Here is a 26639-nt window from a genome sequence, read left to right on the forward strand (position 1 = left end):
TGCTTCAATCTCAATACAGGTTGTCACCACCCCCTGACTTCTCAGGAAGGCTGAGAACTCTTAGGGAGACGGGGAGCTGAACCAGACATTGTTAGCAGGTTCCCTCTGGACTGAAGGGTCTTATACCTCACTTAGAGTTTCCCCACTGACTGTGACCCTCTACATTCTTGAAATTACTCATTAATATTATGTCAGATACTTAAAAATGTACTTCTCCATCACAACTTATAAGAATATAAGTGGTAAGGTTTTGAAGGTAATTTATAGCTTGCCTGGAAAAATTGCTAATCATATTAGTAATAGAATTGAAACCAGCTGTGTGATTAAGATTGGAAATTGTGTTTCCTTCCTGCAATAATTTAGAGTAACCATAGCATTTTAAATCTTTTTGTGTAATTTTTGAATGATTTATTTTTGAGCTTAATGAAGAATGTAAGAACATTTAAAATATGTACTTATTTTAAATTTCAGATTTTCCATTTTTCTAACCTGTATCTATAACTTTTTAATGTATATGAAAAATAATATTTTAAATGAATATTTGAGAACAGAATGAATAGAACTTTAAATTCTACTGTGTAAATTCTTATTTTCACTAGATTAAAGAGGTATTAATTTGTTGTCCTTGAAGGCAAGGATTGGGGATTGAACTTTGTATCTTTTGTAGAGCTTAAACTTGCACCTTTCTCATAGAAGGCATTTAATAAGTATTTGAATGAATTTCATTTTTAAATGCACTAATCTTTATTAAGGACTGGAGAAGACAATATATTTTTTTTTTACTATAGCTTTTTATTTACAAGATATATGCATGGGTAATTTTTCACCATTGACAACTGCAAAACCTTTTGTTTTTCCCCTCCTTGGCCCCACCCCCTCCCCCAGAAGGCAGGTTGACCAACACATGTTAAATATGTTAAAAGTATAAGTTAAAGGAAGACAATATTCTTTAATCTTTATTTGAAAGGATCATTCATCTAGAAGTTTATATGGATAGGAAATCATTTTGGCTCTAGATCTTGGAGCCTTATTTGTTAGTTGTTTTTTTGGAAGACAATTGAGTTTAAGTGACTTGCCCAGGATCACATAGCTAGTGTCAAGTGTTTGAACTCAGATCCTCCTGACTCCAGGCTGTTGCTGCCCCTTGGACCCTTATTTGAATTTCTCTCCTTTCAAATATTAGGCAGTCATTTAACAAATCTTATTACTGATCATTCCTGCTTAGTACTATTACCATTGATTTTCTTCTAAGCATTGAAACTTTAAGTGGCACTTATTTTCCAATAAATTTCCATAACTACTTTGACAGGATTTCAAGGTCCTCTTTATTTTATCTAACATTTCTTCCTACAACTCTTCACCATATTTATTTGCTCTTTTCAAGCCAATCTTTTTATCCCTTAAGATAAGGATCTCATTTGAATAATTGAAAGAAAGAAAGGGAAAAAAACATTGATTACGAGCTTATTATGTGCAAAGCACTTTATTACATGTTGGGAATACAAATAGAAAATTCAGACAGTCCCTGTTAGGTGGCACAGTGGGCAGACTCCACGCCTAGTGTCAGACTGACCTGAGTTCAAATCCAGTCTCAGAAATTTACTAGCTGTATAATCCTGGGCAAAGCACTTAAATTTCTATTTGGCTAGGTTTTCTCTTAGGTAAAATAAAATCAAAACAAACAAAATAATAGTACCTATCCTCTTACAGTTGGTGAAGGATCATTTAAGAGAATATTTGTAAAGCATTTAGCTCTGGGCCTATCATTTTGTAGATTCTCAACAAATGCTTGTTTCTTTGCATCTCCATTTTCCTCTCACTCCCAAAAAACTGACATTTTTTTCTGGATCCAATTATGACATACACTTACCTACGGAAACTCTTCTAATTAAGATGCATCTCTGAATAAATGCTTGCTGAATGAAAGACGATGTCAATATTTCAGGAATTCCTGGGTGAGAATTCAGCCTCTTACTAGGAAAGTGAGAGTGTGTTATAAAAAATGACATTACTTGTCTGCCAAGTTCTGGAGAGCTGTAGGAGAACCTGGAATTCCATAACATTCTGGGCTGACATGAAAAAAAAATGGTGTTTTTTGACACTTCACAAGAGAAGTGTTTCATCTTTCCTGAAGAGGCTTTGGTAGACTAATTTAAATGGCTTAGATTTTTACAAGAAAATGAGTGATGAGTTTTAGATTTAGCCCAAAATAAGGGAAATTTCCTTCACAGTGAGAATCTTTTGATTTAATCAATCCCTCTTTGTATTAACCCCCAATAACAAGTCTCAGGATTTATCACTAGTTGAGGGACTGCTGTATCAGATAAAAACACTAGAGAGAAGAAAAAGGCAAATTTGATATTTTGATCAAATTATTGAAGTTTGGTTTATTTTATTCCAATCTTTATCCCATAATATTTATAAAGCACTTAGCACAGTGGCTGGTGTATGGGAGGTACTTAAAGTGCTCCCTTCCTTTCTTCTTCTTTCCTAGTGGTCATTGTTTTCTATAGTTTCTTCAAATTTTCAGCTTTAGTTCAAGAATTGAGACTAGTTCTTTGACAGTAGGCTATGCTTGGTCTTCAAAAAAACATTAAAATTTTTTTAAAAAATATGCTTTCTTTCCTACCTCCTGCTGTCCCCTCCCATGACAAATGAAGAAAAATAAAAACCCATTTACATTTATTTATAGTTTGTAGAACAAGTTCTCACACTGATCTTATCCGAAAAAAGCATTTGTTTTATTATGAGTCGTTTGGAAGTGTAGTTTGTCATTGTATTGAAAAGAGTTCCTAAGTCATTCAAAGTTGTAATGTTTTCATTGTTGTTTATAATATTCTTCTCTAAAAATATAATGTTCTTTGGAAGCAGTTTTCTTGTGGGGCTTCTGGAGGCAGTCAGTAATCACCACAAGTGCAGCCAGAGATTAAGGTCCAAATACTTTATGGTCTTCAAAGTCTTTTCTCCTTCACTTGGGGCTTGGTTAGTTTTCTCGAGGCCTTCCTCTCTCCTTGGTTCCAAAAGCTCCTGCTGCTAGTCCTTTGCCTCTGCCAGCTTCTGCCACTAGCCAGCACAAAGGTGGAACATGGAATGAATATTTCCTCCTCCAAGAGTTTCTAGTGGGCTTGTCCTTCCTGGCCCTGACAGCTCTTCCTTATATGTACCACACTGAGTATACACCAATCATTATATTACTTTTTTTTGTTGTCACCATTATTTATTGTAGGATTAAATCAATGCTAAACTAGATTTAACCACTGTCTCCTCAATTCCACTTTCTTAGCACCTTGTAAGAATCCTAACATCTCTTGCTTTCATTTGTTTTTAGAACATAGATGGTCATGACCTCCCTGACTTCTCAAGGAGGTGAGAACCCCAAAAAAGAAGGTGATCATACCTTCCTTCATTGCTCAAAAAATAGGTGAAAACATCATAAAAGGAGGCGATCACGCCCTCCCTGATTTCTCAGGAAGGGAGATGAAAACACCAAAGGAAATTGCAAATCAAATCAAATTAGCAGGTTTCTGAAGGGTCTCACTCTTAAAACAGGTATATATAAATCCATCAATATGAGAGGTATTACACATAATTACATAAATTACATAAGCATATAGCAACATAACAGCCTAATAGTGAGGTAATAAATAACATGAATCAACATGAGGATTTCTACATGTCCATAAGTCCTAGAAATAGTCCAAAAGGAATCTATTGTCCATTACTTCATGTGCCAGGAATCCAACAATTCCTGCAAGTTTTGAAGTCCTGCAATAGTCTCATTGACAATTTTTCATCTCAGGGACTCCAATGATTCCTGGTGGTTTTCAAGTCCTGCAACAGTCTCATTATCAGCCATGCTCTTTCAGTGTCAGATGTTTCTTAGTTTTTCTTCTTTTTTTTGAGTTTTTCTCTGTTTCTGTCTCTCTCCAGGTGCTCCTTGGCACCCATCTGATTCCTTTTCCATCTGTTTTTTTCCATCTTATTTGCTTCCATACAAGCAAACCCCTTTTTCCCAAGCAGTTAACCTATCTAGTCCCTTTTGTTTACCACTTTCTGGATCTCTCCATATGATCTGGCAATTACATTGGAGCTGCTGGAACTGGACACTGCCCTTCTGTTGGATTAAAAATCCTGTATTTTCCCCAATTATAATCCCTTTCTGCTATTTGATTGCTTTTCTGTTGATTGATCACATCAGAGTCCTGATCTTCTAAAGACTCTCTGGGTGTAAACTCAGCTGCCATCATGCCCCATCTGTCTTTTGATTGATATCTTGGAGCTGGGCCCCACCTCTCATTTCCCTGGATCAGTCTACATTCTGAGGCCCAGTGGAAGCCCTTGTAGCATTTTGGACCCAGGGTTTTAGGTCTTCTCTCACCCTGTCTTCTTACTTTATCTCCATACCTACATGGAGCTCTCAGATGTCCTGTTTTTCCATACTGAAAACATCAGGTTTAGAATATTTGGGATATTTTGGTACATTTTACAATCTAGGAAGTTTATTGAATTACCAAAATAGAATAAGTCACACTGATTTTCATTAATATTTGATTGCTCTCTTTTGCCAAAATATGCCCTTCGAGATTATCATATTGCTTTACTTTTAAGTGAACTAAATATTAGGACAACTTTCAAAACAATATAATTAAAGTTCTTTATCAATATTCACCTTTCATTAAGCTTTATCAATAAGTTCAGTTTTATTATTTGTTAGTTCAGTTTTATTATTTATTATTATTTATTATTTGGTGTTCTGAGACATTTTCACATTTTCAAAACCCGGATGAGAAAGAATAGGATGTGTTTCTGCCAGAAACTTCACAAAGAAGCTTTTCAATTTAAATTTTTGTTCATTTGTTTTTGGATGTGATAATGTTTGTAATAAATATAAAATTTGGTTGTGCTTAGTTTTTTTGGAATAATTATTTTAGAAAAGAAAAAAATTTTAACAAGAAAATGCTTTAAATATAAAAACCTTTTCTCGTGCATTTCCCCCTTCTTCCAGTTCTTTTTGAACATTATGGCAATATTGGCTTTTCTAAAATAAGACCATTTAAATTTTTTCTCCCAATTTCATGTAAAGATAGTTTTCAACATTTGCTTTTGTAAGATTTTGAGTTCCAAATTATTTGCTTTCTCCCCTCCCCAAAACAGCAAGTAATTTTCTATAGGTTATATACATGTACAATCATTACAATACAATCATATAATATAAACATATTTCCATATTAGATATGTTGTGAAAAACAAAAAACAAAAATAGTGCTTCAATCCGCATTCAGTCTCCGTAGTTCTCTCTCTGGATGGCAATGGTATTTTCTATCCCAAGTCTCTTGGAATTATCTTGCTAAGAATAGCTAAGCTTTTCATAGTTGATAATCAAATAATTTTACTTGTTACTGTATATAATGTTCTCCTCTTCTGCTCACTTCACATAGCATCAGTTCATGTTAAGCCTTTCCAGGCTTTTCTGAAATCAGCCTATTCATTTCTTATAGAAAAATAATATTCCACTACTTTCAAATACCACAGTTTATTCAGTCATTGTCCAGCTCAGTTTCCAATTCCTTGTCACTACAAAAAGGACTGTCACAACTATTTTTGTACATGTGGGTCTTTTTCCTCTTTTATGATCCTTTGGGAGACAGACCTAGTAGTGGCATGGCTGGATCAAAGGATGTGCACAATTTGGTAGTATTTTGGGCATAAATCCAAATTGCTCTAAAATGAGAATATTTTATTTTATTTTTGTTTGTTTGTTTATTTGTTTGCTGCTTTTTCTTTTTTTTTTTTTCTTTTTTTAAAATTTTATTTAATAGCCTTTTATTTACAGGTTATATGTATGGGTAACTTTACAGCATTAACAATTGCCAAACCTCTTGTTCCAATTTTTCACCTCTTACCCCCCACCCCCCTCCCCCAGATGGCAGGATGACCAGTAGATGTTGAATATATTTAAATATAAATTAGATACACAATAAGTATACATGACCAAACCGTTATTTTGCTGTACAAAAAGAATCAGACTCTGAAATATTGTACAATTAGCTTGTGAAGGAAATAAAAAATGCAGGTGGGCATAAATATGGGGATTGGGAATTCAATGTAATAGTTTTTAGTCATCTCCCAGAGTTCTTTCTCTGGGCGTAGCTGGTTCAGTTCATTACTGCTCCATTGGAAATGATTTGGTTGTCTCGTTGCTGAGGATGGCCAGGTCCATCAGAACTGGTCATCATATAGTATTGTTGTTGAAGTATATAATGATCTCCTGGTCCTGCTCATTTCACTCAGCATCAGTTCATGTAAGTCTCTCCAGGCCTTTCTGAAATCCTCCTGTTGGTCATTTCTTAAAGAACAATAATATTCCATAATATTCATATACCACAATTTATTCAGCCATTCTCCAACTGATGGGCATCGACTCAGTTTCCAGTTTCTAGCCAATACAAAGAGGGCTGCCACAAACATTCGTGCACATACAGGGCCCTTTCCCTTCTTTATGATCTCTTTGGGATATAAGCCCAGTAGTAACACTGCTGGATCAAAGGGTATGCAAAAGGATAACTTTTTGAGCATAGTTCCAAACTACTCAAATGAGAATATTTTAAAAGAAAAATAATTTTAGTCCTAAATTCAGCTTTTTAAGTGAAGGCATTACCACTTTATAATTTGTTGTGCCTTAGTTAATATTATAGAAGTAAATAAATATTTAATTTATTTTTAAAGTATCTCTGCCTCTTTTATTATGCAATTCTGAATTACTCTTATGAAATCATTTCTGTGGCTTGTAGTTCTTAGAATTACCCAAATAATATATAGTAACATTTAATATATTTGTAAAGGCTCCTGTGCTGGTCTTTTTCTGTAATTTAGAATACTTATTGAACCACTTAGATAATTTACTAGAAATTTTAAAACTATCATGAAGCCAGTAGAATAAAAAGTAGTTATTTTAATTGAAAGTTCCTGCATTGTTACAATTCCCCAAATGCTCAGTGTTTGGGTGTATTTTCAAAGTTGCATTTGTTTTCATTATAAAATTACCCAAGATCTGTATGTGCACGAATGTTTGTGGCAGGTCTCTTTGTAGTGGCCAGAAACTGGAAACTGAGTGGATGCCCATCAATTGGAGAATGGCTGAATAAATTGTGGTATATGAATATTATGGAATATTATTGTTCTGTAAGAAATGACCAGCAGGATGATTTCAGAAAGGCCTGGAGAGACTTACATGAACTGATGCTGAGTGAAATGAGCAGGACCAGGAGATCATTATATACTTCAACAACAATACTATGATCAATTCTGATGGACGTGGCCATCTTCAGCAATGAGATGAACCAAATCAGTTCCAATAGAGCAGTAATGAATTGAATCAGCTATACCCAGTGAAAGAACTCTGGGAGATGACTATGAACCATTACATAGAATTCCCAATCCCTATATTTTTGTCCACCTGCATTTTTGATTTCCTTCACAGGCTAATAGTACACTATTTCAAACTCCAATTCTTTTTGTACAGCAAAATAACTGTTAGGACATATATACTTAGATTGTATTTAATTTATACTTTAACATATTTAACATGTATTGGTCAACCTGCCATGGGGGGGAGGAAGGGATGGGGGAAAGGAGGGGAAAAATTGGAACAAAAGGTTTGGCAGTTGTCAATGCTGTAAAATTATCCATGCATATAACTTGTAAATAAAAAGCTATAATTAAAAAAAAAATAAAATTACCCAAGATTATTTTTATTGGATTCCTTAGCAATAAAATAACTTTTTTTTTTTTTCCCAAAGAAAATGTCTGTGTCTGCCTTTTTCTTTTTAAAGAGTGATGATCTCCACTTTGTTTGTTTTTAAGGATATGAAAGTTTTTGTTTATATATTGAGTTTCATAAAATTTTTTGATGTATATTGTTATGTCTCAGAACTCTGAACTTGAAACAAAGGATTCTTATAAGATACTAAGTCAGTGGAATTGATAGAAACCATAGTTATCTAATTTAGCATGGTACAATATGATTGATTTAATCCTACAAGGAGATGTTATGGGCCAGAACTTGAAACAAAGTACTAAGTGGAATTGAGGAGACAAGGGTTAAATCTAGTTCAGCACTGATTTAATCTTACAATAAATAATGGTTTCCTAGTGATATAATGATTGGTTTGTACTCAGTCTGTAGCATATAAGTTAGAAGCCTCAGCCAAGGAGATTCAGAGACAAGCAGACAGAAGGCTGAAGGCTGGAGCACAAGCCCTTGGACTCAAACAGATTCATTCCATCTCATACCACCTTGGTGGCAGGCTCTCCTTCGCTTCCTCACTGAAACCAATTCTCCGGAAGACCTCCAGAAAACTAGCTGAGCCCCAAGTGAAGGAGATAGGACTTTGAAAGAAATAATAAAGTATTTGGACTTGACACCTGGCTACACTTGTGGTGATTACTGAACTAAAAGGAAGGCTGCTCCCAGAGACTCCAAGAAACTCTCAACAGAGAATATTACATTTTAGAGAGAATATTACAATATATTTCAAAGAGAAAATAATACTTCATGAAAATTGGCCCATTAAGGGAATTCTCAATTCTCTCTTGTATTATTTCACATTTGTCAGAGCAAAGCATTTATAATAAACAGATTTATATTTTGGATACTTCTTTAGTTTAATAGCAAAACAGTATGTATTCTCTTGTCAAAGTGACATGATTAATTGAACTCTGGTTCTTTTGGTTGGGCTGGCTGAGTGAACAAAGTGAGGTTGATAGAATATAGGTAAATTGATTTTGCCTCCAACTTTGTAGTGATAACACAACTTACCTCTTTGTTTCTTTCCATTTCCATACATATTGCTGGAACTTTTTACAGGTAATGACAAACAATTTAATATTTAAGAATAAAATGAAATAATTTTAAGGTTGTTTAGTATAAAAGGGAGTAGGCAGTAATTTTTGAAACTTTAAGCTTCAAATAATTTATTAGTACAATTTTATTCTTCCAAGACTAGTTGTTACAGAAATTAATCAAATGTGAATATCTCTTACTGTGTTAACTTTGTGCTGAACACATAATAATCTAACATGTAATGAATGGGATTTGAAATTTTAAAGTCATCCATTCTTATGAGCCTGAATTACCAGTAAATTCTTGCCTGCAGGACATAGCTTCTAGTCTCAGCTTGGACCTGTGGTCTTTTAGAAGCCAGGCACTCTAGAGAGGAAGAGACATATTATTCAGGTGACTATCCTAAATCAGGGGCAGTTTCAGAGACAACATGGGTTCTATTTTAGATTCAGAGTTCCTGACTTCAGTGCTGTCTTAATTTCTCATAACTTTTATAGGACTGTGTTTTTCAAGGTCACTCATGAGTAGATTTTCTCAACCTGGTCCGCTCTGTACTATATGTACCACCAAGGTTATATCAGCATGAAACTTCTCAGCGAAGGAAAGCTCCCCATTTTATACTTTTTAGGCTCCCGATTGATATGAACCTTCTTTTAGACATTTCTTGATAGGATTCTTATTGGGAACCTGTCAGTGTGCATGTTTACTTTCCTATTTTTTTATCCCAGAAAAGAGATTTCGATTTTTAAATTTGAATTTCTTGTGAAGATTGAGATCAGATGGAATCTTTCACAGTATTCAAGATATGTATAGTAGTTTTATTTGTTGTTAGGGGTAAACTAGAGAGCCTGAGAAATGATCCTTTGTTGATATTGGAAGCAAACATAATTTTTTTTTTCTCACTTTAAAGTTCCATTACTTGTTATGGATTCTGGTAATAAAAAGATTCATTGAAGTCTTGTGCTTTATGATGTCTGTCCCTGGGCCAGCCAATCTTAAATATATTTGAATGGTTTCACAAATTTCACACCAAGACATATTTCAAAAAATCCTGAGTTCTGGAAAAAGAATAGTCACAATCAGCTGAATATATAAAAACATTTTTTAAGAGCTGGATTATTATTTTAGGTGATTTCATTATGCCAGTTATGTTTACTTTTTATGACTTATGCCTTACATGTTTTTCAACAACACTTTGATTTTAAGCATAAACATTTATTTTCTAACATAAATACTAAGTAGATCTATGTTGTCAGATTTTTTACTCTTTAAAATGTTGATTACATCTATGCACAAATATATATTTAAGTACATAAGTATTTATATGTATTCACATGCATGTTCTGTATTTAAATGAAATATTCTTCAGTCTGACTTTCTGTTATTTGTGGAGTTTTGAAAGAACTCCATAGGAGAAGACAAAATGTAATAGTTTATTCTAAGTGTTTCTTTTATATATTGCTTACAAATTTATTGCTTTACTGCCATTCCTAATAATTAAATGGAATGGATGGCCCAGATAATTTAGAAGAGAAGATTTAACTTTGCCTTATGAAAATAAGTTAAAACTCAGGAGAAAATGGAAAAATGTTTAGTTTTTCATCTTCCCATTCTGTTCTTATCTTATTGCTCAAGTCCTTTTTCTCAGGCCTATGTTAGTGATGGATTGAGTCAGTCTTCTATATAGTAAATGCAGAGCAATCTTTTTTCTCTCATCTTGGTGCTTTCTGCTTTTCTTTAGGTAAGAAAGTAATCATTTTCAGTTCCTAATTCACTGGAGTAGATTCGTTATGTCAGTAAAGCATAGCAAAAACTAATGCAGTATATTGTCATTTAAGTTTAACAATAAACAGAGAGCAAAGCATATTCTTATAGTCAACTATTCACAGTGAAATAATAAATGACATTCTTGCAATTACATATAGACATCACTTAAAATCATCCTATAAAAAGAGGGTTTACCTAGTTGATCATAAAGTCCAGTGTACTGGGGGTGGTGGTGATTCTATGGATGTTTTTAGTGAAATAGAGTTGTTTATGGAAACAAAAGACAACTGTATATGTTGGACTGAATTTGTTTCATCCTTTTTTATGTTAAGCAAAGTCAGACTTAAGAAAGACTACTAGTAATAGTGGAGCCAGCGGTCCCTGGTATTATTCTGCTTTATCAATTTGCCTCTACCATTTTATCAATCTCTATATCACTTACCATTTATACTGGAAAAATAATATGTTTAAAATTATTATTGCTAATTTTCTTGTTCATTTTTTATGTCAGCATTAGTCATTTTGTGTAGTCATGGTACAAAGTTTGATTTTGCCTGGGTTGAAAACAATTCAGAAAATGTGCTGTGTATTGTGCTTGTCTTTTATATTTGTAATTTCTTCAAATTTTTAAAATTGAGTTTTGTTTTTTTTTCTTTGTTATTTGCTGATAGTAGTCCTAATGATGAAGCATGTCATAAGAAGTCACTAATTAATTTTTTCTTTTGAAACTATTCCTGAAAGTCATTTCCCCTTTATTCTGTGTTTGAAATTGCTTTCTTTTTCTATAATGTTATTAAATCACAAAGCTTTTGTGTATAAGAGAAAGTTATTCTTAGTTTCTTTTGTTCTCTTAAAAAATAGAAAATCAGTTCATTAGAATTTAGATTGAATTATTTAGATAAATTATAATGAGAAGTCTTTCTACAAGTAGTCAGTTGATCAAGGGGATTATGTGTTTAGAGAATTAAAAAAAAATGTAAAATGGATATTCTTCTGCCTGTGTTAATGAAGTATAGCTCTGACTCTGGGTGGGGAGATCAGTCTCACAGTTTCTTTTATTTTCAAATCTATTAAGGTATTGAAAAAAAAATTTGGGATTGAAGTTTTAATTTTATTATCTTGTATTTTATACTGTGGTTTTGAATTACCTGCTTGGTTTGAAGAAAAAAAAATGTTTTCTTATTGATCTTCAAATTCACTCATAAAATGTAATTTTCTCATTTTAGAACCCTGTCAAAAAAATTCCTGATTCTCATGAAATCACTCTCCAACATGGCAGTAAAACAGTAAGTTTTTGGTTTTTTTCTTGCAAAGTGTTATACTGGTGAAAATATGATAAAGGAATTTTAAAATTTGGTAAAGACAAGTTAAAGACTGATGTTGCAAAAATGATAAATGTTAAAGGAGTTAAAAGGTAGACATGTTTGTATATCATGAGATTCTGCCCTTGCTATGAAACAGTCCTTGCTTATTATTTAAAAATAGTAACACTTGCTTTTGTCATTGCTATTGTTGCCTTTACAATCTAGTTTGTATTCTGCAACATGAAGCACTAAGACTGGAAACTAAAAAAATATATTTATTTTTAATGGGAAAATATTCTGATGTTCTTGACACTTAACTACTATTAAAAGATAACTGATTTTAAACTTTCATAGAATTAGTATTTAAGGTGAAGAATGAATAGTAGTTTTGTCACTCATGACACTATACATTTGAGATCTATATTTTTCAGTATTTTGACAATTTATTAACACATTCATTTCTTAGTTATGTGAAGCTAATTAAAAATTTATGATTAACTATTTCGTTGTAAAATTTAAATAACATAATAAATGAATATAAAAAGAACATTCAGAAAAATGAATAATAAAAAACATAAGCAATACTTTTTTTTCTTATTTTTTTCTAGTTATCCATCCCACTTTTTGGGTTGATTATATTTTATGTTCTTACATATTTAAAAGATATATAGATATAATCAATGTCCATAATTATTCGGATTTTTTAAAATTTACATTATATTTTGTATATGTTTCAATATTTCTCAATATGAAATATAAATCTACCTTGTATTGTTCAAATGATCTGAGTTCTTAAATGTTATGTGAGTGATGCACAAATTAATTTTTTCAATTTAAAATTGCACACCAAGTGGATTTTAATGAATCAAAAGAGACTAATTTCCAAAAGTATTAGTTGTTGAAATTTCTTGGACATTATTACCTATGAAACAGATAAATGTTTTCAAAGACCCTCATTCTATTTGCTCTTTCCCTCTACCAAGCCCCATCTTTGACTTATGCTACAATGATAGAATAGTTGCAAAAAAAAAAGAAGGAATAGGGTGTTGTTGAGGCTTCTTAAAAACATTGGTTTAAATGACAATTCTTAATGTGCCAATTTTGTCCAACAACATTACAGGAGCAACCGAACTATAGCCATGTTTACATATTTCTACAAATGAAACCTGAAGACAAAAATGAATTGTAACTAAATGACAGGATTGACTTTCTTTGAAAGTTTTTCTTTGAAAGGTGACCAAAGATGTGGTAGTGGTTTTGATAGTGTGTCTAATAATGAGAAATAGCATTTTATATGATACTTGATGTTATGGGCCAGAACTTGAAACAAGGTACTAAGTGGAATTGATGGAAGCAATGCTTGTATGCTTGGGTTTGCACCTTTAAGAGTTTACACATTAAAAGTCACACATTAGAGCTCAGCTCACACATTGGAGTTCACAAGTATGGGAAATTCATAAAGTTAACTTTGTAACTTTGTGAATTCACACCTCCCATAATCCCACTCTCAGAGGAGGAGTCAACCTTTGAGAGTGCATAAAAACAGCTGAGCTCAGTCAGCAGAGTTCAGTTGAAAAGATTGAGAGTGTCAGTCAGTTCAGAAGAAGCCAGGAGTCGGAGTTGGGCAGAAGCAAGATTCAGAGAGAGGCTGAAGCTAGCAACAAGAGCTCTCGGAACCAAAGAAAGCTAACTGGGCATTTGAAGTGATTATTACTCTGAACTGAAACTAAGGCTGCCTCCAGGAAACCTCCCCAAGAAACCTGCTCCTAAGAGAACCATCATATTCTAGAAAAAGAAGAACAACACTACAACTTGCTAATCTCCTCTTACTTAGCCAGTAGGGCATCTATCCCAAAATACTTTATAATATTTATTTTTTATATGTTTGTATGTATTCTCTATATACTTATATGTATAGTTGTTATCTTCTTCCTCAGTTATATGTATGTTGTCTCTTACATTAACTTTTTGAAATCAAGGACTGGTTTTTGCGTCTCTCTATCTCCAGGGTTTTAGCTGAGGGTCTGTAGCTTACCAGAATCTTCATCAATGCTTCTTGCCTTGATTTGACTTTACACTTTAGATTATGAATTCTTTCGTCAGGATTAGAATTAGAAATGTTAGACTTGGTGAATGTAAAATGTCATTACAAGAAATATAGGCATGGAAATGGCTGATTACTAATGTGAAAATCAGTTATTCATACTGATTAAACAGTTCTTTTTAAAAAGGTTAAAACTTTTTAAAAAGGTTAAAGTCAAATTAAAAGTAGTAAAAAGACATGAAGATGACACTTTTGATTAAGTAGTTTCATTCTGATGTTTCCATTAAGTTCAGCTCAATAGATAATGAAATCTTAAATCTGAAAAATAAGAAATTGATTAAAATAGACATTGCTTCTATTAGTATTAATAAGATGTCTCAGAATAGTGAAAAGTAGCAGTGTTTTAGCTTTGCCAGTATTTCTAAAGAATCAAAGATCTCTAGTTTCATTAGGTATTATATCAGAAACACTTCATTTGGATACCAGCATTCTGAAATCCTCTTATCTGATTATAATCTATTGGCTTTTCACTTCTCCCTGTCCCTTCCCTTTTAGAGCCTTTGACTTTGTCCTTATCATGCCTCTATCTAGTCTTTTCTTCAGTTCTCTGGACTCTCTAGCCTCCTTATTTTATTATCAGTTACAGTCAGCCAGGCCACAACTTTGGATTATTCCCACCATTCATTACCTTCACTCCTACACATGAGCTATTGAACAAATATGGAAAAATCATGCAAATGGGTTCACTACAAATAATGTCACACAATCTCAACTGGACCCTCCTTGCTGCTAGCCAGTCCTTGAAGTGTGGCTCAGAAGCCATCATTCTCTCTCTCTCTCTCTTTTTTTGTTTTGTTTTTTGATTGAGGCAATTGGGGTTAATTGACCTGCCCAGGGTCACACAGCTAGGAAGTGTTACTTGTCTGAGGTTAAATTTGAACTCAGATCTTCCTGACTTCAGGGCTGGTGCTCTATCTACTGCGTCATCTAACTGCTTCCACCATCATTCTCTTACTTTAGGTTTGATGTTGGGAAAAAATAGGCATTTGTGAGGCAATGAACATTTAACAGATAAATGCAGCAAGGATACACTGCCATTTGTTTTCTTTGATTGCAGTTAGCTGCCCTCATCTCTTAGATAGAAACGTGTCTGGTCCGTCATCAGGTTATAGTGACTTAAATGATATTTGGCACCAACCACATTTGAGAGGCATGGACTTTTTCTTGGCCCTACACAAGTGCACTGAAGAAGCTGGGACCAATTTGATTTTATCAGAGGAGGAAGAGAGTCCACTAGGGAGACAAGGACCTTAGGAAATGATGTTGGGGGTGTGTGCTTGGGAATGTATCAATTAACTGCTACCATATAAAGAGTCAGGACAAACAGTTAGGATCAGACTAGCTACTATTATAAAGAATTGGTGAGCTTGGAATATGATATTCCCCAAAGCAAAAGAATGAGACTTACCACAAGAAAAACTGAGTGTAATTCAATAAGGAAAAAAAGTATCTTTAATGAAGTTGAGAACTTTCAAGCCTCCCTGATGAAAAGATTAGAGCAAAAAAAAAAAAAAAATGGGTATACCAACACAGGTATCAAAAGAAGCATAGAAAGTTAGACACGAGCAAAAAATTATAAGGAACTAACAAAAAATAAAATGTTTACATTCCAATGTGGAGACATACATGGATTCCTTCAGAATTCTATCATAATCTGGGGGCATAGAGAAAGCTTAATTATACAGAAGACCCAGGAGGGTTCTGTTACATTTTGTTTGTCTTAAAAAAAAAAAAATGGAAAAGAAAGGGAAGAAGAATTTACTCTGGGAGGAAGAGAGGGAGGAGAATGGGAAAAATGATCTCACATTGAAGGGTTGTACAAGTAGTTTATGCAAGTGGGTTCAAAAGAAAGAATACATACATCTAAATACTTCATAAATCAGTTAGCAGGTGTTTAGGAAGTACTTGTTATATACCAGGTGCTATGCTAGGTGCTAGGAATGCAAATCCAAAGAATGAAGTAATCCTTTCAGCAATAATTGAATATATATTAAAGAAATTGTTCTCTTTTATTTTTATTTTTTTCAGGAACATGTTATAGCTTATGAAGATAGGCTGTAATCGATCATCTTTAATTATTTTTGCATGCCTTTTCTTTCCTTTAGGTTTCTGCTTTAGGTCTGGACCCTTCTGGTGCCCGTTTGGTAACAGGAGGATTTGATTATGATGTTAAATTTTGGGATTTTGCAGGGATGGATGCTTCCCTTCAAGCTTTCCGATCTCTTCAACCTTGTGATTGGTATGTATTAAAATGACTGCTTTTTCTTCATATTTGAAGTCACACTCTTTAATAACTGAAATTTAAATAATCCTCAGTTATTTATCAGTATTTTTATATTTATCATGAGTCTTTTGGAATTATGATTGGTTGTTGTATTGATCAGTTATTAAGTCTTTCATTATTGTTATAGTATGAAATGTTATCCTATTCTGTTCATTTTATTTGGCATCAGTTTATAAAAGTTTTCTCAGATTTTGAAACCAACTCCTTCATCATTTCTTATACCACAATTGTATTTCCTCATATTCATCTATCATTACTTGTTTAACTATTTTCAATTGATGAGCAATCTTCTCAGTTTCCAATTCTTTGGCACCATCAAAAAAGCTGTTATAAACATTTTTATACATGACTTTTCTTTCTTCTTCTTTCTCCTGATGACCATTATCTTTTAAAAGTGAGAAAGCCATGGGTTTTAATCATGGGATCAAGAATTAGCAGTTCTTGTAACTTTCTCTGGTATATAAGGAGATTTAAACTCCTAATTTCAGATTCACAATCTAATGGTTTTGTTAAACTATTATATGTAATGTGTTTATAGTCAAATTTTTGCAAAAAAAAATTAATACTGAGATAGTATATAAATTGAATTTTGCAACAAAAAAAAGAATTTTTTTGATGTGAAGGAAATAGTTTAAATAGAATATCAGCTTTTAGGGTGTTTATAGTAGTATTCCTGGATCAAAAGATATACAAACAGCTTCACTAACAGTGTGTAAAAGTACCTGTTTTCTTACCGCCCTCCAGGATTTGTCATTTTCCTTTTTTCTAAGTTTGCTAATGATGGGTATGAGCTGGTATCTCAGAGTTTTTATTTGCATTTTTCTAATTATAGTGATTTAGAGTATTTTTTCATATTATTGATAGCTTGGATTTCTTCCTTTGAAAAATGCTTATTCATATGCTTTTTATCCAATTATTAATTAGAGAATGGCCCTTTTTCTTGTAAAATTGACTCAAATTTCCTCCATATTTTAGAAATGAAATCTTTATCAGAGAAATTGCTATAGATTTTTTCCCCCTTGTTTCTAATTTTAGCCAAGTTGGTTTTGTTTGTGTGCTTTTTATTTTTATGTAATAAAATCATTACATTACCTGTCGACCTCTCTGCCTCTTGTTTACTCATGAGCTTTTCCCTTATTCATACTCTGACAGGTAAATTTCTCTCATGTTCCACTAATGTGTTTATGATATCAGCTTCCTAAAACATACATTTAAACTATTTTGATCTTCTTTTGGTATATGTTTGGAGCTATTGTAGTTTCTGCCATTCTACTTTATAGCTTTTCCAACAGATTTCTTTGAATAACAAGTTCTTATCCCAATACCTAGGATCTTTGGTTTTACCAAACATTAGGTACTATGTTTATTTGCTTTTGTATATTGCATACATAATCTTTTCTACTGATCAGCTTTTCTTTAATTATTTCCTATTATGATATGCATTGTAATATTAAATTTTTTTTGTCCTGTCTTGTTCTTTTGGGAGAGCTGTGATTCTTAGGTTTTCTCTACACATTCTGTTTTGCTTATATAGTGAACATGTTTTCTTTGAATGCTATTGCTTTTTGCTTTTCTTCTAGATTGTCTTTTATTTCCATATATTTATATCCCCAGTATATTCTCTGTTTTTCTTTGGTGAGATTGGCTATTGCAGATTCCATTTTTTTATGTCCATTATCATTTATAGTTAATGCCTTAAATTCTCCTCATATAATTCTCATTTCCCTGTTGAACCACTCAGGAATAGTGTGGTGTGATTTCATGTTCTTATCAAATTCTACAAAGTTCTCTGTCTCCTCTAGGTTCAGATAATTTTTCTTTATTTTGCAGCATTTATTCATAATTACCTGGACTTCTTGGATCTAAATCTCAGTGTCTCAATCTTTTCCTATTCTGGCCAGTTTATGGTGCACCAGCCTAACTCTGGTTTGCTTTTGTTTTTGTTTTGTCTGAGATCATGGTTACTATTCTTGCATCTTTTTACTTCAGCTGAAGCTTAATGGATTCTGCTCCAGTTCCTTATTTTAACTCTGTATGTATCTTTCTGTTTTAAGTGTGTTTCTTGTATACAGTATATTTTGGGATTCTAGTTTCTAATAACATTCTGTTACACTCTTCTCTTTTTTAGCTAAGTTTATCTTATTCATGTTCACAGTTATAATAGGTAATTTTTTATTTCTTTTCATCCTATTCTACAATCTTTTCTTTCTCTTTTTCTCCTGATCTTTCTTTAAGAGTCTGTTTTGCTTGTATGATGACTCTTCTATCTACCTTCTGTCTTTACCCTTTTCTTTCCTGTTTCACTGTTTAGTAAGATGTTTTTCTGTATTCAACTAAGTGTGTATATATATATATTTTCTTCCAATCATTAACCAGTTCAGATAAGACTAAGATTTCAGGGTAACCTCTTTTCACTATATCCTGAATCCCTTTCTTGTTGTATAAAATCATCTTTAAGGTTGCTTAATATTTATATGAGATAATTTCTCTCAATTTTCCTTTCCCCCTCCCAATCTCCCATTGTCTTCCTCTTTTTTATCCTTTCTATTTGTCTTGTCAGATCATCATTTACAAGTCCTCTGTTTAAGTAGTTTCCTTCTGTGACTTCTGATGATTTTAGAGTTCTGAAAGAATTCATGATCATATCCCCAGAAAAGAATGTAAACAGTTTGAATTTTTTTAGTTAGTCCTTTGTGATTTTTTAAATTCATTTTATCCTTTTCTTTATTCTTGTATTTATTTATGTGCCAAATTTTCTACTTGTGATCTTTTAATTAGGAATGAGTGTAATTTTCTATTTCATTAAAGGGCCATTTCCCTCCCATAGGCTTATGCTTAGTTTTGCTAGGCAAGTTTTTCTTGGTTTTAAGTCTAGATTCTTTGGTTTCAGGAATGTCAATATTCTGAGCTCTCTGTTCCTTTATTGTAGTAACTGCTAAATCTCTTATGATTCTTACTGTGATTCTTTGGTGCTTCAATTTTTTTTCTTTCTGATTGCAGTATTTTCTTTACCTAGTAGCTCAGGATTTTTGCTACAATATTCTTTGGAATTTTCATTTTGAGATTTCTGTCAGGAGGTGGTAGATATTTAAGAATTCTATTTTGTCTTGTGGTTCTCAGCTACCTAGACATTTTGTAATTTTTTTTTTTGAAATATGATGTCTTGACTCCTTTTTGTTGTTGTTTTTGGCTTTTAGATAGTCAATTGATTTTTCTTTTTCTTTTTGTCAGTCCATTGATTCTTAAATTATCTCCTCGCAGTTTGTTTTCCAAATCAGTTTTTTCCTAGGAGGTATTTCATGTTTTTTCTGTTTCCCCTTCCCCCCCCCCCCCCCCTCCCCCCCCCCCCCCCCCCCCCCCCAGTATTTTTGCTTTGTTTTTTCATTTCTTGATTTTTCAGAATCCTTAGTTTCCATTTGGCCAATTCTAATTTTTCAAGAATTTTCTTCAGCAGTGTTTTGTGCCTCTTTTATTCAAACTGTGAATACTCTTTTTATAACTTTCCTTTTTAACTCTTGCTTCTTTTCCCATTTTTCCTTTATCACTCATTTATTTATTTATTTTTATTTTTTTGACTTTTTTTTTGCTTAGGCAATTGGGGTTAAGTGACTTACCCAGAGTCATACAAGGTAGGAAGAGTTAAGTGTCTGAGGCCAGATTTGAACTCAGGTCCTCTTGAATTCAGGGCTAGTGCTCTATCCACTGCACCACTTAGCTGCACCATCTCATTTATTTTTTAAATTCATTTTTATATGAGCAGCTAGATGGCGCGGTGGTACAAAAATGTTTTGGGGGACTTTGTCATCCCTGCTCTGCTGGGCTTGGTCACCATGACGAGGAAAAAACAAGGATGGAAGGCCTTTAGTTAACTTCCTATGATTAAGGAAGTCAATTTAGAATCTGCAGCTCATAGCTCTAGGGCGTTCTAGACAGAAAGATGTGTTTCTATCAAATTGACCAATACTCATTCGAATAGAGAACATTTCCAAATAAATCTCTCACAGCACCCTGCTTTTGGACTTCGGACTTAAAAGGCTCAGAGCACTTCTTGGTCTGGGGTGAGGTCTGTTCCCCACTCTCCTAATCTGAACTATGCAAGTTCCTGACTCAGGTTTGGGTCTGTTGGTATATTCTTATTTTGAAGTTTTAAACCTCCTTGGACTCAGAGGCTATTAGCCAGCTGGGAGGTGGCTCATTAAGAGTAAAGTGGGAAAGGAGCCTGTAGTTGCTTGATGCTAATCCAGAATTCCTGAATTGCTGGCTCCCATTTGAATTAGGAGTCCTGTCTTGGTTATTTCACTACAGCTTCCACACTGAATTAGAGGCTAGGACTGAGTCCTTGCTCTGTTCCTGAGATCAAACTTGTGCAACTATCATTTGCTTCAGGAATTTGTTCCTTGCTCATTACATAGCTAGTACCCATTCCCATAGACAGATTGTCCTGAATTTCAGACCTGAAACTGATTGTGGATTGTAAAGGGGTACCTCTCTCTGTACCCAGTGCTTATAGCATTGTAATCCATAGATAGAATAGGGACTGTTTTGGGGAAAAAGGAGGGGATTTTCTTTGTATTTCTGTTGTGTCTGGCACAAAACAGAGGCATATAAATGTTTGTGGACTGACTTCAAATTATTGCTTCACTACCTGGCTAAGAATGTAACACACAGGCCTAAGGCATGTTTTGAGAAAACTTTTTCAGTTTCTAACTGAGATTCGAAAGTCTGGGAATTTTGACCAGTTATGATGGAAACAAAGCCTCATAATGGATATATAACTTACTTTACAGTGTTTTAGGAACAGTTACAATTGTTAATAGTGATTTGCTTCCAGTATTAACTAATTCCTATGGCGAGGTCATAGTGACTGGAATGAGATTCCATGGCTCTTGAGCCTCAAGTGACAGCCCTGAACAGCTGTATTTATTTATCAGCAGTGCGTGTCCCAGCTTGTTCTGCTAGCTGGGCAACACATGCTTTAAAAGTGACTCCTCACTCTGCACCTGACTCCTCCCCAGGAATAACTTCATAGAAAGAATTGTGCAATGTCACTAATCCTTTGGATTGATATTAATATTACTGCTTGAGAGTACATTAATTTACTTCCCTATGATTCTTGGTTACTGTCAGATTGGTGTTCTGTTCTCTTTGATCACAATATTAGTTGTTTAGTCAGTAACTTGAGAAGCTGATGTGATAACATTTGAACAGGGTCTTTAATTCCCTTTAACCCTGAGTATTCTAATGACATCTTTTTCACATTGTGGTTTGTGCAATTAAGGAGAAGGTGGCAAAGGGATCTTTAGGGGCACACATCTTTGTTTTAGTGGGCCTGAAGACCTTGCTGAGAAAACCAGTAACATAAATGAAATATAATGAATTTTTTTCTAGTCTAGTAATAATTATATTTATATGCTGCTTTAAGGTTTGCAGAATGTTTTAAAAGTATAATCTCATTTCTTATTGCTTATGAAAAGTAACATCATCTTTGCAATCATGAAAGGTAGGCACTATTATATCCTCATTTTAAAGATGAGGAAACTGAGACAGAGGTTAAGTGGTTTGCCCAGAATAACATAGCTAGTGAGCTAGATTTTCCTGACCTGAAAAAAAATTAACATATCTTGAATAGAATATGTTTATTTGCTTTGCTCTGGTTATTGTTAAGAAGAGGATATTCTGTAATTTGATTTGTCCATTCCATTTTTGTAGTAGCTTATCATTTTAAACAGTATATTCATTAATGATTCTGAGTGGTCATTATCCCTCCCAGCTCATGATCATAGTGTTTGGGGACGTCAAGTAACATGTACTTATTTTGTTCAATTTTTTCAGTTGGTATAAATTTAAATTTGATAATTAGTTCAAAACTTTGCCAAACAGCACCCTTCCCATGTCTCCTGAGGAAGTCTTTGTTCCATTTGAGATCTCCTAGCACTCATTCTGTACTCTGAAGCTAGCCCGTCTTTTGCCTTTCTGAGCTTCCGTCCTAAGTGAAATAGATATTTTGAAACTTAAGCTCTTTGAGCTGCTTTGATCTTTTCTACCTTGATGAAACCAATTTTTTTCCCCATTATGATGAATTGCTGAAGGCACTAAGAGCTTCCTTTGAGTTGTCATTGCCTGTAGAATTGATGTTGTGAATCTTACCACTCTGGAAGAAGCTTTTTGAAGTGCTGATAATTTGAGAACAGTCATCTAGAATTTCAGAATTTCACAAGTAGTGGACAATGTGTAATTCTTGAGTAGTAAATGTCTGGCTAATATGTTTAGAGAAAAACAATGTGATAAATCTAAGTATATATATACATATGTAATTTTGTTCATGGATATCTTTATCTAATATATAAATGTACACTTATGTAAGTGTGTATATGCAGAATTTGGCATAGTGGATAGAAGAAAAATTGAGCTTGTGTTTTTTAGAAGTATACTAGCTATATGACCAACACACTTAAAGTTACAAACTATTGATCTACATCTGTGGAGAAAGTGTCCACATTGGAAGTTCTTTTTATTTAATTCCTGGACACCAATTGCTGACCTGGATACTTTGAAAATATTCAAATACATGGCCTAGTCTGACTCTGGGACTGGTATTAATTCTAATATATCTCATTTAAAAAATAAATGAGGTTCTATTCTTTTTTTCCCCCTTACATAAATTTTTATTATGGCCAATTTTCCTTTCATCTCATGGTTTGGCAATTTTGATTTATCACTGAATTAAGATAAAATATCTTTTTGGAAATTTTTTTTCTGTGTATTTGTTTTATTTCTGGTGGTCAGGTGATAGTGTGATATTAACTTGCTATATTGGGGGCGTGCCTGCAATGTCAGTTTTTTCTAAATCACTTTTGAAATTAAAATTTCAGAGGTTTAGTTGACTAAAGAAGTTATCATTTGTATAGAACTATGCATCTATGATGTTTATGTTATATTGGTCAAAAAAACTAGTCTGTTAGGATAAATTTTCCCACAGAGTTGCACACAATAAAAAGTGTTTGTATTTGGGGGAAAAATTTTATGGAGGCAAGTGTTTTAAAAATAATTATGATCAGATATGTTACAACTCATTTTCTTTCTTGACTTATTTTTTCTATTAGACTTTTTAAATGTTTATGTTAGAGACTTTTGCAGTATTTATTAGAAATGCATTTCCTTAAAATTATTTTAGTTTTCAGTAATGGTGTATGGTGTTAAGGAGTAGGGTATTCAATCTAAGAAGAAACTACCCTAGTGAAAATGGGGAGCCCCATGAAGGGCAGGAGCAGACTGTCCCACATTACAAATGAAATCTTTTGTAGGAAAAGTTGCATAAAGAATACTGCAGAAAAATATATGACTGGAAAGATTATTGAGCCAGTCACACATAAAAGGAACTTGAGTTTGGAAAGAAATCTGTGAAGCCATTGGAAGAGAACATTGTGTCAGCAAAAGCTGCCCTGCAACTCCTTCAGATGCTATGATCCACAGCTGTGGAGGCTTTTGGAGAATTGATCGGCCCCTTAAAAATTCCCCATTTTTTGTTTTTTTGCTGTGATTTCCCCCCCACAGCATAGTCCGCACACTGAGGAATGTAAGCAACACTATCACTTCTGGATGGTTGTAGCAGGTATTAATCTTGTGAAATATGATGGAAGCAGACTTTCAAACAGAGAAGAGGACTATAGTCAGAACAGGCATTTAAGTCTCTCATCAATCTCCTGGCTCAGCTTTTTGATTTGTTGGCTCATTTAATTATCCTAACTAAAAAAGTCTTACCAGGACTCTTCTTCTTTTCCTTCCCTGTGGGTTACCAAAGGAACTCTGGAAGGATCCTTCTCACAAATAGCTCTGGAACCGCTGCTGCTACAATAAAAATTGTAATTCTTATGCTTCTTATACTCCATGTTCAGGCGCCATATTCTGGAATACACCTGACAGTGGCTGCTAGCGATCCAACCCAGACCTGCAGAATGGATCTCCTTTTGTCAGAGGATGATATAAGGAGACTGAGAGGCAGTTGCTATTCTCTGACCTCCCTACTGTGAGGCCATTGTGTTGTCTGACCTCTCTCCTCTTCCCTCTGCCTCCAGTTTATTTCATTCCCAATCTGTAACACCTGTATCAGCAAAGGCTGCTCTGCAACTCCTTCAGATGCCATGATCCAGAGGCTCTCGGAGAATTGAGCTGTCCTTTAACAAAAAGACAACTCCTTTGGAGAATTAGTTTTTCAAGAGGTTTATTAGATACATAGAACCTGTTGTTTTTTTTAAATACTAGATTATAAACTCACAATTATGATCTCTGTATCTTAACTTTTTTTGTATTCATAGTACCCAGAACAGTGGTAAGCATACTGTAGTACATGTCTAATAAGTACTTGATATCTTGATAGCTTTCTTCAATCTGAAGTTATTTATAATTAAGGTCTCTTCCCAATCTTAGGAATAGTTCACTAGGTTCAATAAGAATTTTATAATTCTGATGCACTTATTTATATAGTGCTAAGATATTACAAGGGCAAAGTAGAAGCAAGTTAATATATAAAGTATTTTGGTAATCTATGACATTATTGTTGTATGTACTCCCTCCAGTTATAAATTTGTGAAACATCGACATTCTTTTGTTCTGTGTGATGTATGTCCATGTCTCCTCCATAAAGGTTCTACCCAACACTCTAGAGTACTTTCTATGGATTTTTTTTTTTTTGTGGCTGATAAATTGGGGTTAAGTGACTTGCCCAGGGTCACATAGCTAGGAAGTGTTAAGTGTCTAAGCTTTCTATGGATTTTTAAAAATTCTGTGCATACCTGTGTAGCACTTAGACTATCCATCTATTATATCCCATTTTTATCACATGACTGTACCTCTTTCTTTTTTAGTCATACATGTCCTTAAGAATTTCTTTTATGTTGTTCCTTTTCTTGTAGATCATCACTGGTAAGATATTAATTGTATTTATAGCACTGTGCATCATTCTATTTATCTTTAATTCAACTGTAAATAGTTTAATAGATTTCCTTTTGATATATAGAAAGTCACATGCCAAATGATCCAAAACACTGCCAGTATCTCCTTTCAGATCCTAGTAAAGGTAGCCCAAGACCCTATATCTGAGAACCCTGGCTAACAGCATCCCTTAGCACAGTGCTTTATGTATAGTAAGTGATCATCATGGGCAATCTATGACCTACATGATTATAAATCTACAAGGAGAGTTTGATTCTTTGACAATAAAGAAATTGAACTTTCCAGCAGGAAAGGATTGAAATTATTGAAAGGATTGTAATTTCTCAAATGTGATCTAGTTGATTCTCCTCCTAAACATTGGCCCTTCTGCTAGGACATCACTCTGCCTTCCAATACCAAACATTACCTCTGGTCCAGGTGGTGGCGTGCTGTGCTGTGACTGTTGGGTCTATTATTGGCTCTCCTATGCCAAGTCAAGCAATGCCCTTCTGTTTAGTGAGTCATTGCCATGTCAGGTGCCGTGTCACAGGTTTCTCCTCTTCTCCTTTCTCTGGCAAGAGTTCTGCTGACTCCTTTTCTTGGACACTGTTAGTTCTGGAACTTGAACTCTGTTGCCTTATATTGGAGTAGTTTGCCATTTCCTTACTCATTTTAAACTCAGTATGTTCAAAAACTGAAGATTTCCCCCAAGTTGTCTCCCTTCCAAATACCCCTATTTCTATTGAAGGTACCACTATTCTCTTAGTTCCTCATGCTCACAAGTTCAACATTATCCTTGAAGCATCAGGCTCTCTTAGCTCTCATGTCCATATATTGCCAAGGCGTATATATTATAGCTTTATAACATCTGAATATATTCCCATTTTTGCTATTTTGCTATCACTGCACTGGCTTCTTCTTATGCCTGCTGATTGATCTCTTTTCTATAAGTCCCTCCTCATTCTAGTGCAAAGCTCTTAAAGCCCTTTTTTCCGACAAATTATACATTCCACATTATTAAGATTCCTTTTGTATTGAACTGCAGAACTTTTATTCAAACATAGATCTTCTGACACTATATTCAACACTTTCTACTCCACCAAACTCATAAAATTTCCTTCCTAGAAATTGCCATCATGAATAAAATCTACAGATTTCAGTCCAAAAAAAGTAGTTGACATATACCGAAATATTAAAGCTTAAAAAAATGGAAACAGAAAGCTTACTTGCTTAAATATACATATGCCCCAAAAGGGCATCCTGTAGTATGATCAAAAATCACCCAATTTATCTTTTTTTTTTTTCATTGAGAATATTTCTGTCATACACATTATATAAAGATTTTATCATGAAAACTTTCTCATAGTGACTTTTGGTGTATTGCTTCATCCTTTAAAGCTTGCAAGA

The 26639-nt window shown here is 33.7% G+C and overlaps 1 protein-coding gene across 2 annotated transcripts in view; it reads left to right on the forward strand.

The window, feature by feature from the left end:
- Nucleotides 1-26639, forward strand: part of WDR70 (WD repeat domain 70) — a 297258-nt gene that overhangs the window by 37000 nt on the left and 233619 nt on the right. For both annotated transcript variants that reach the window (XM_031964247.1, XM_031964252.1), the window contains exons 6-7: nucleotides 11836-11895; nucleotides 16123-16256. In XM_031964247.1, coding sequence (XP_031820107.1) covers nucleotides 11836-11895; nucleotides 16123-16256 — 194 coding nt within the window. The remainder of the gene's footprint in view (nucleotides 1-11835; nucleotides 11896-16122; nucleotides 16257-26639) is intronic.

The sequence above is a fragment of the Sarcophilus harrisii genome, chromosome 1 (assembly GCF_902635505.1).
Source record: "Sarcophilus harrisii chromosome 1, mSarHar1.11, whole genome shotgun sequence".
Lineage (NCBI taxonomy): Eukaryota > Metazoa > Chordata > Mammalia > Dasyuromorphia > Dasyuridae > Sarcophilus > Sarcophilus harrisii.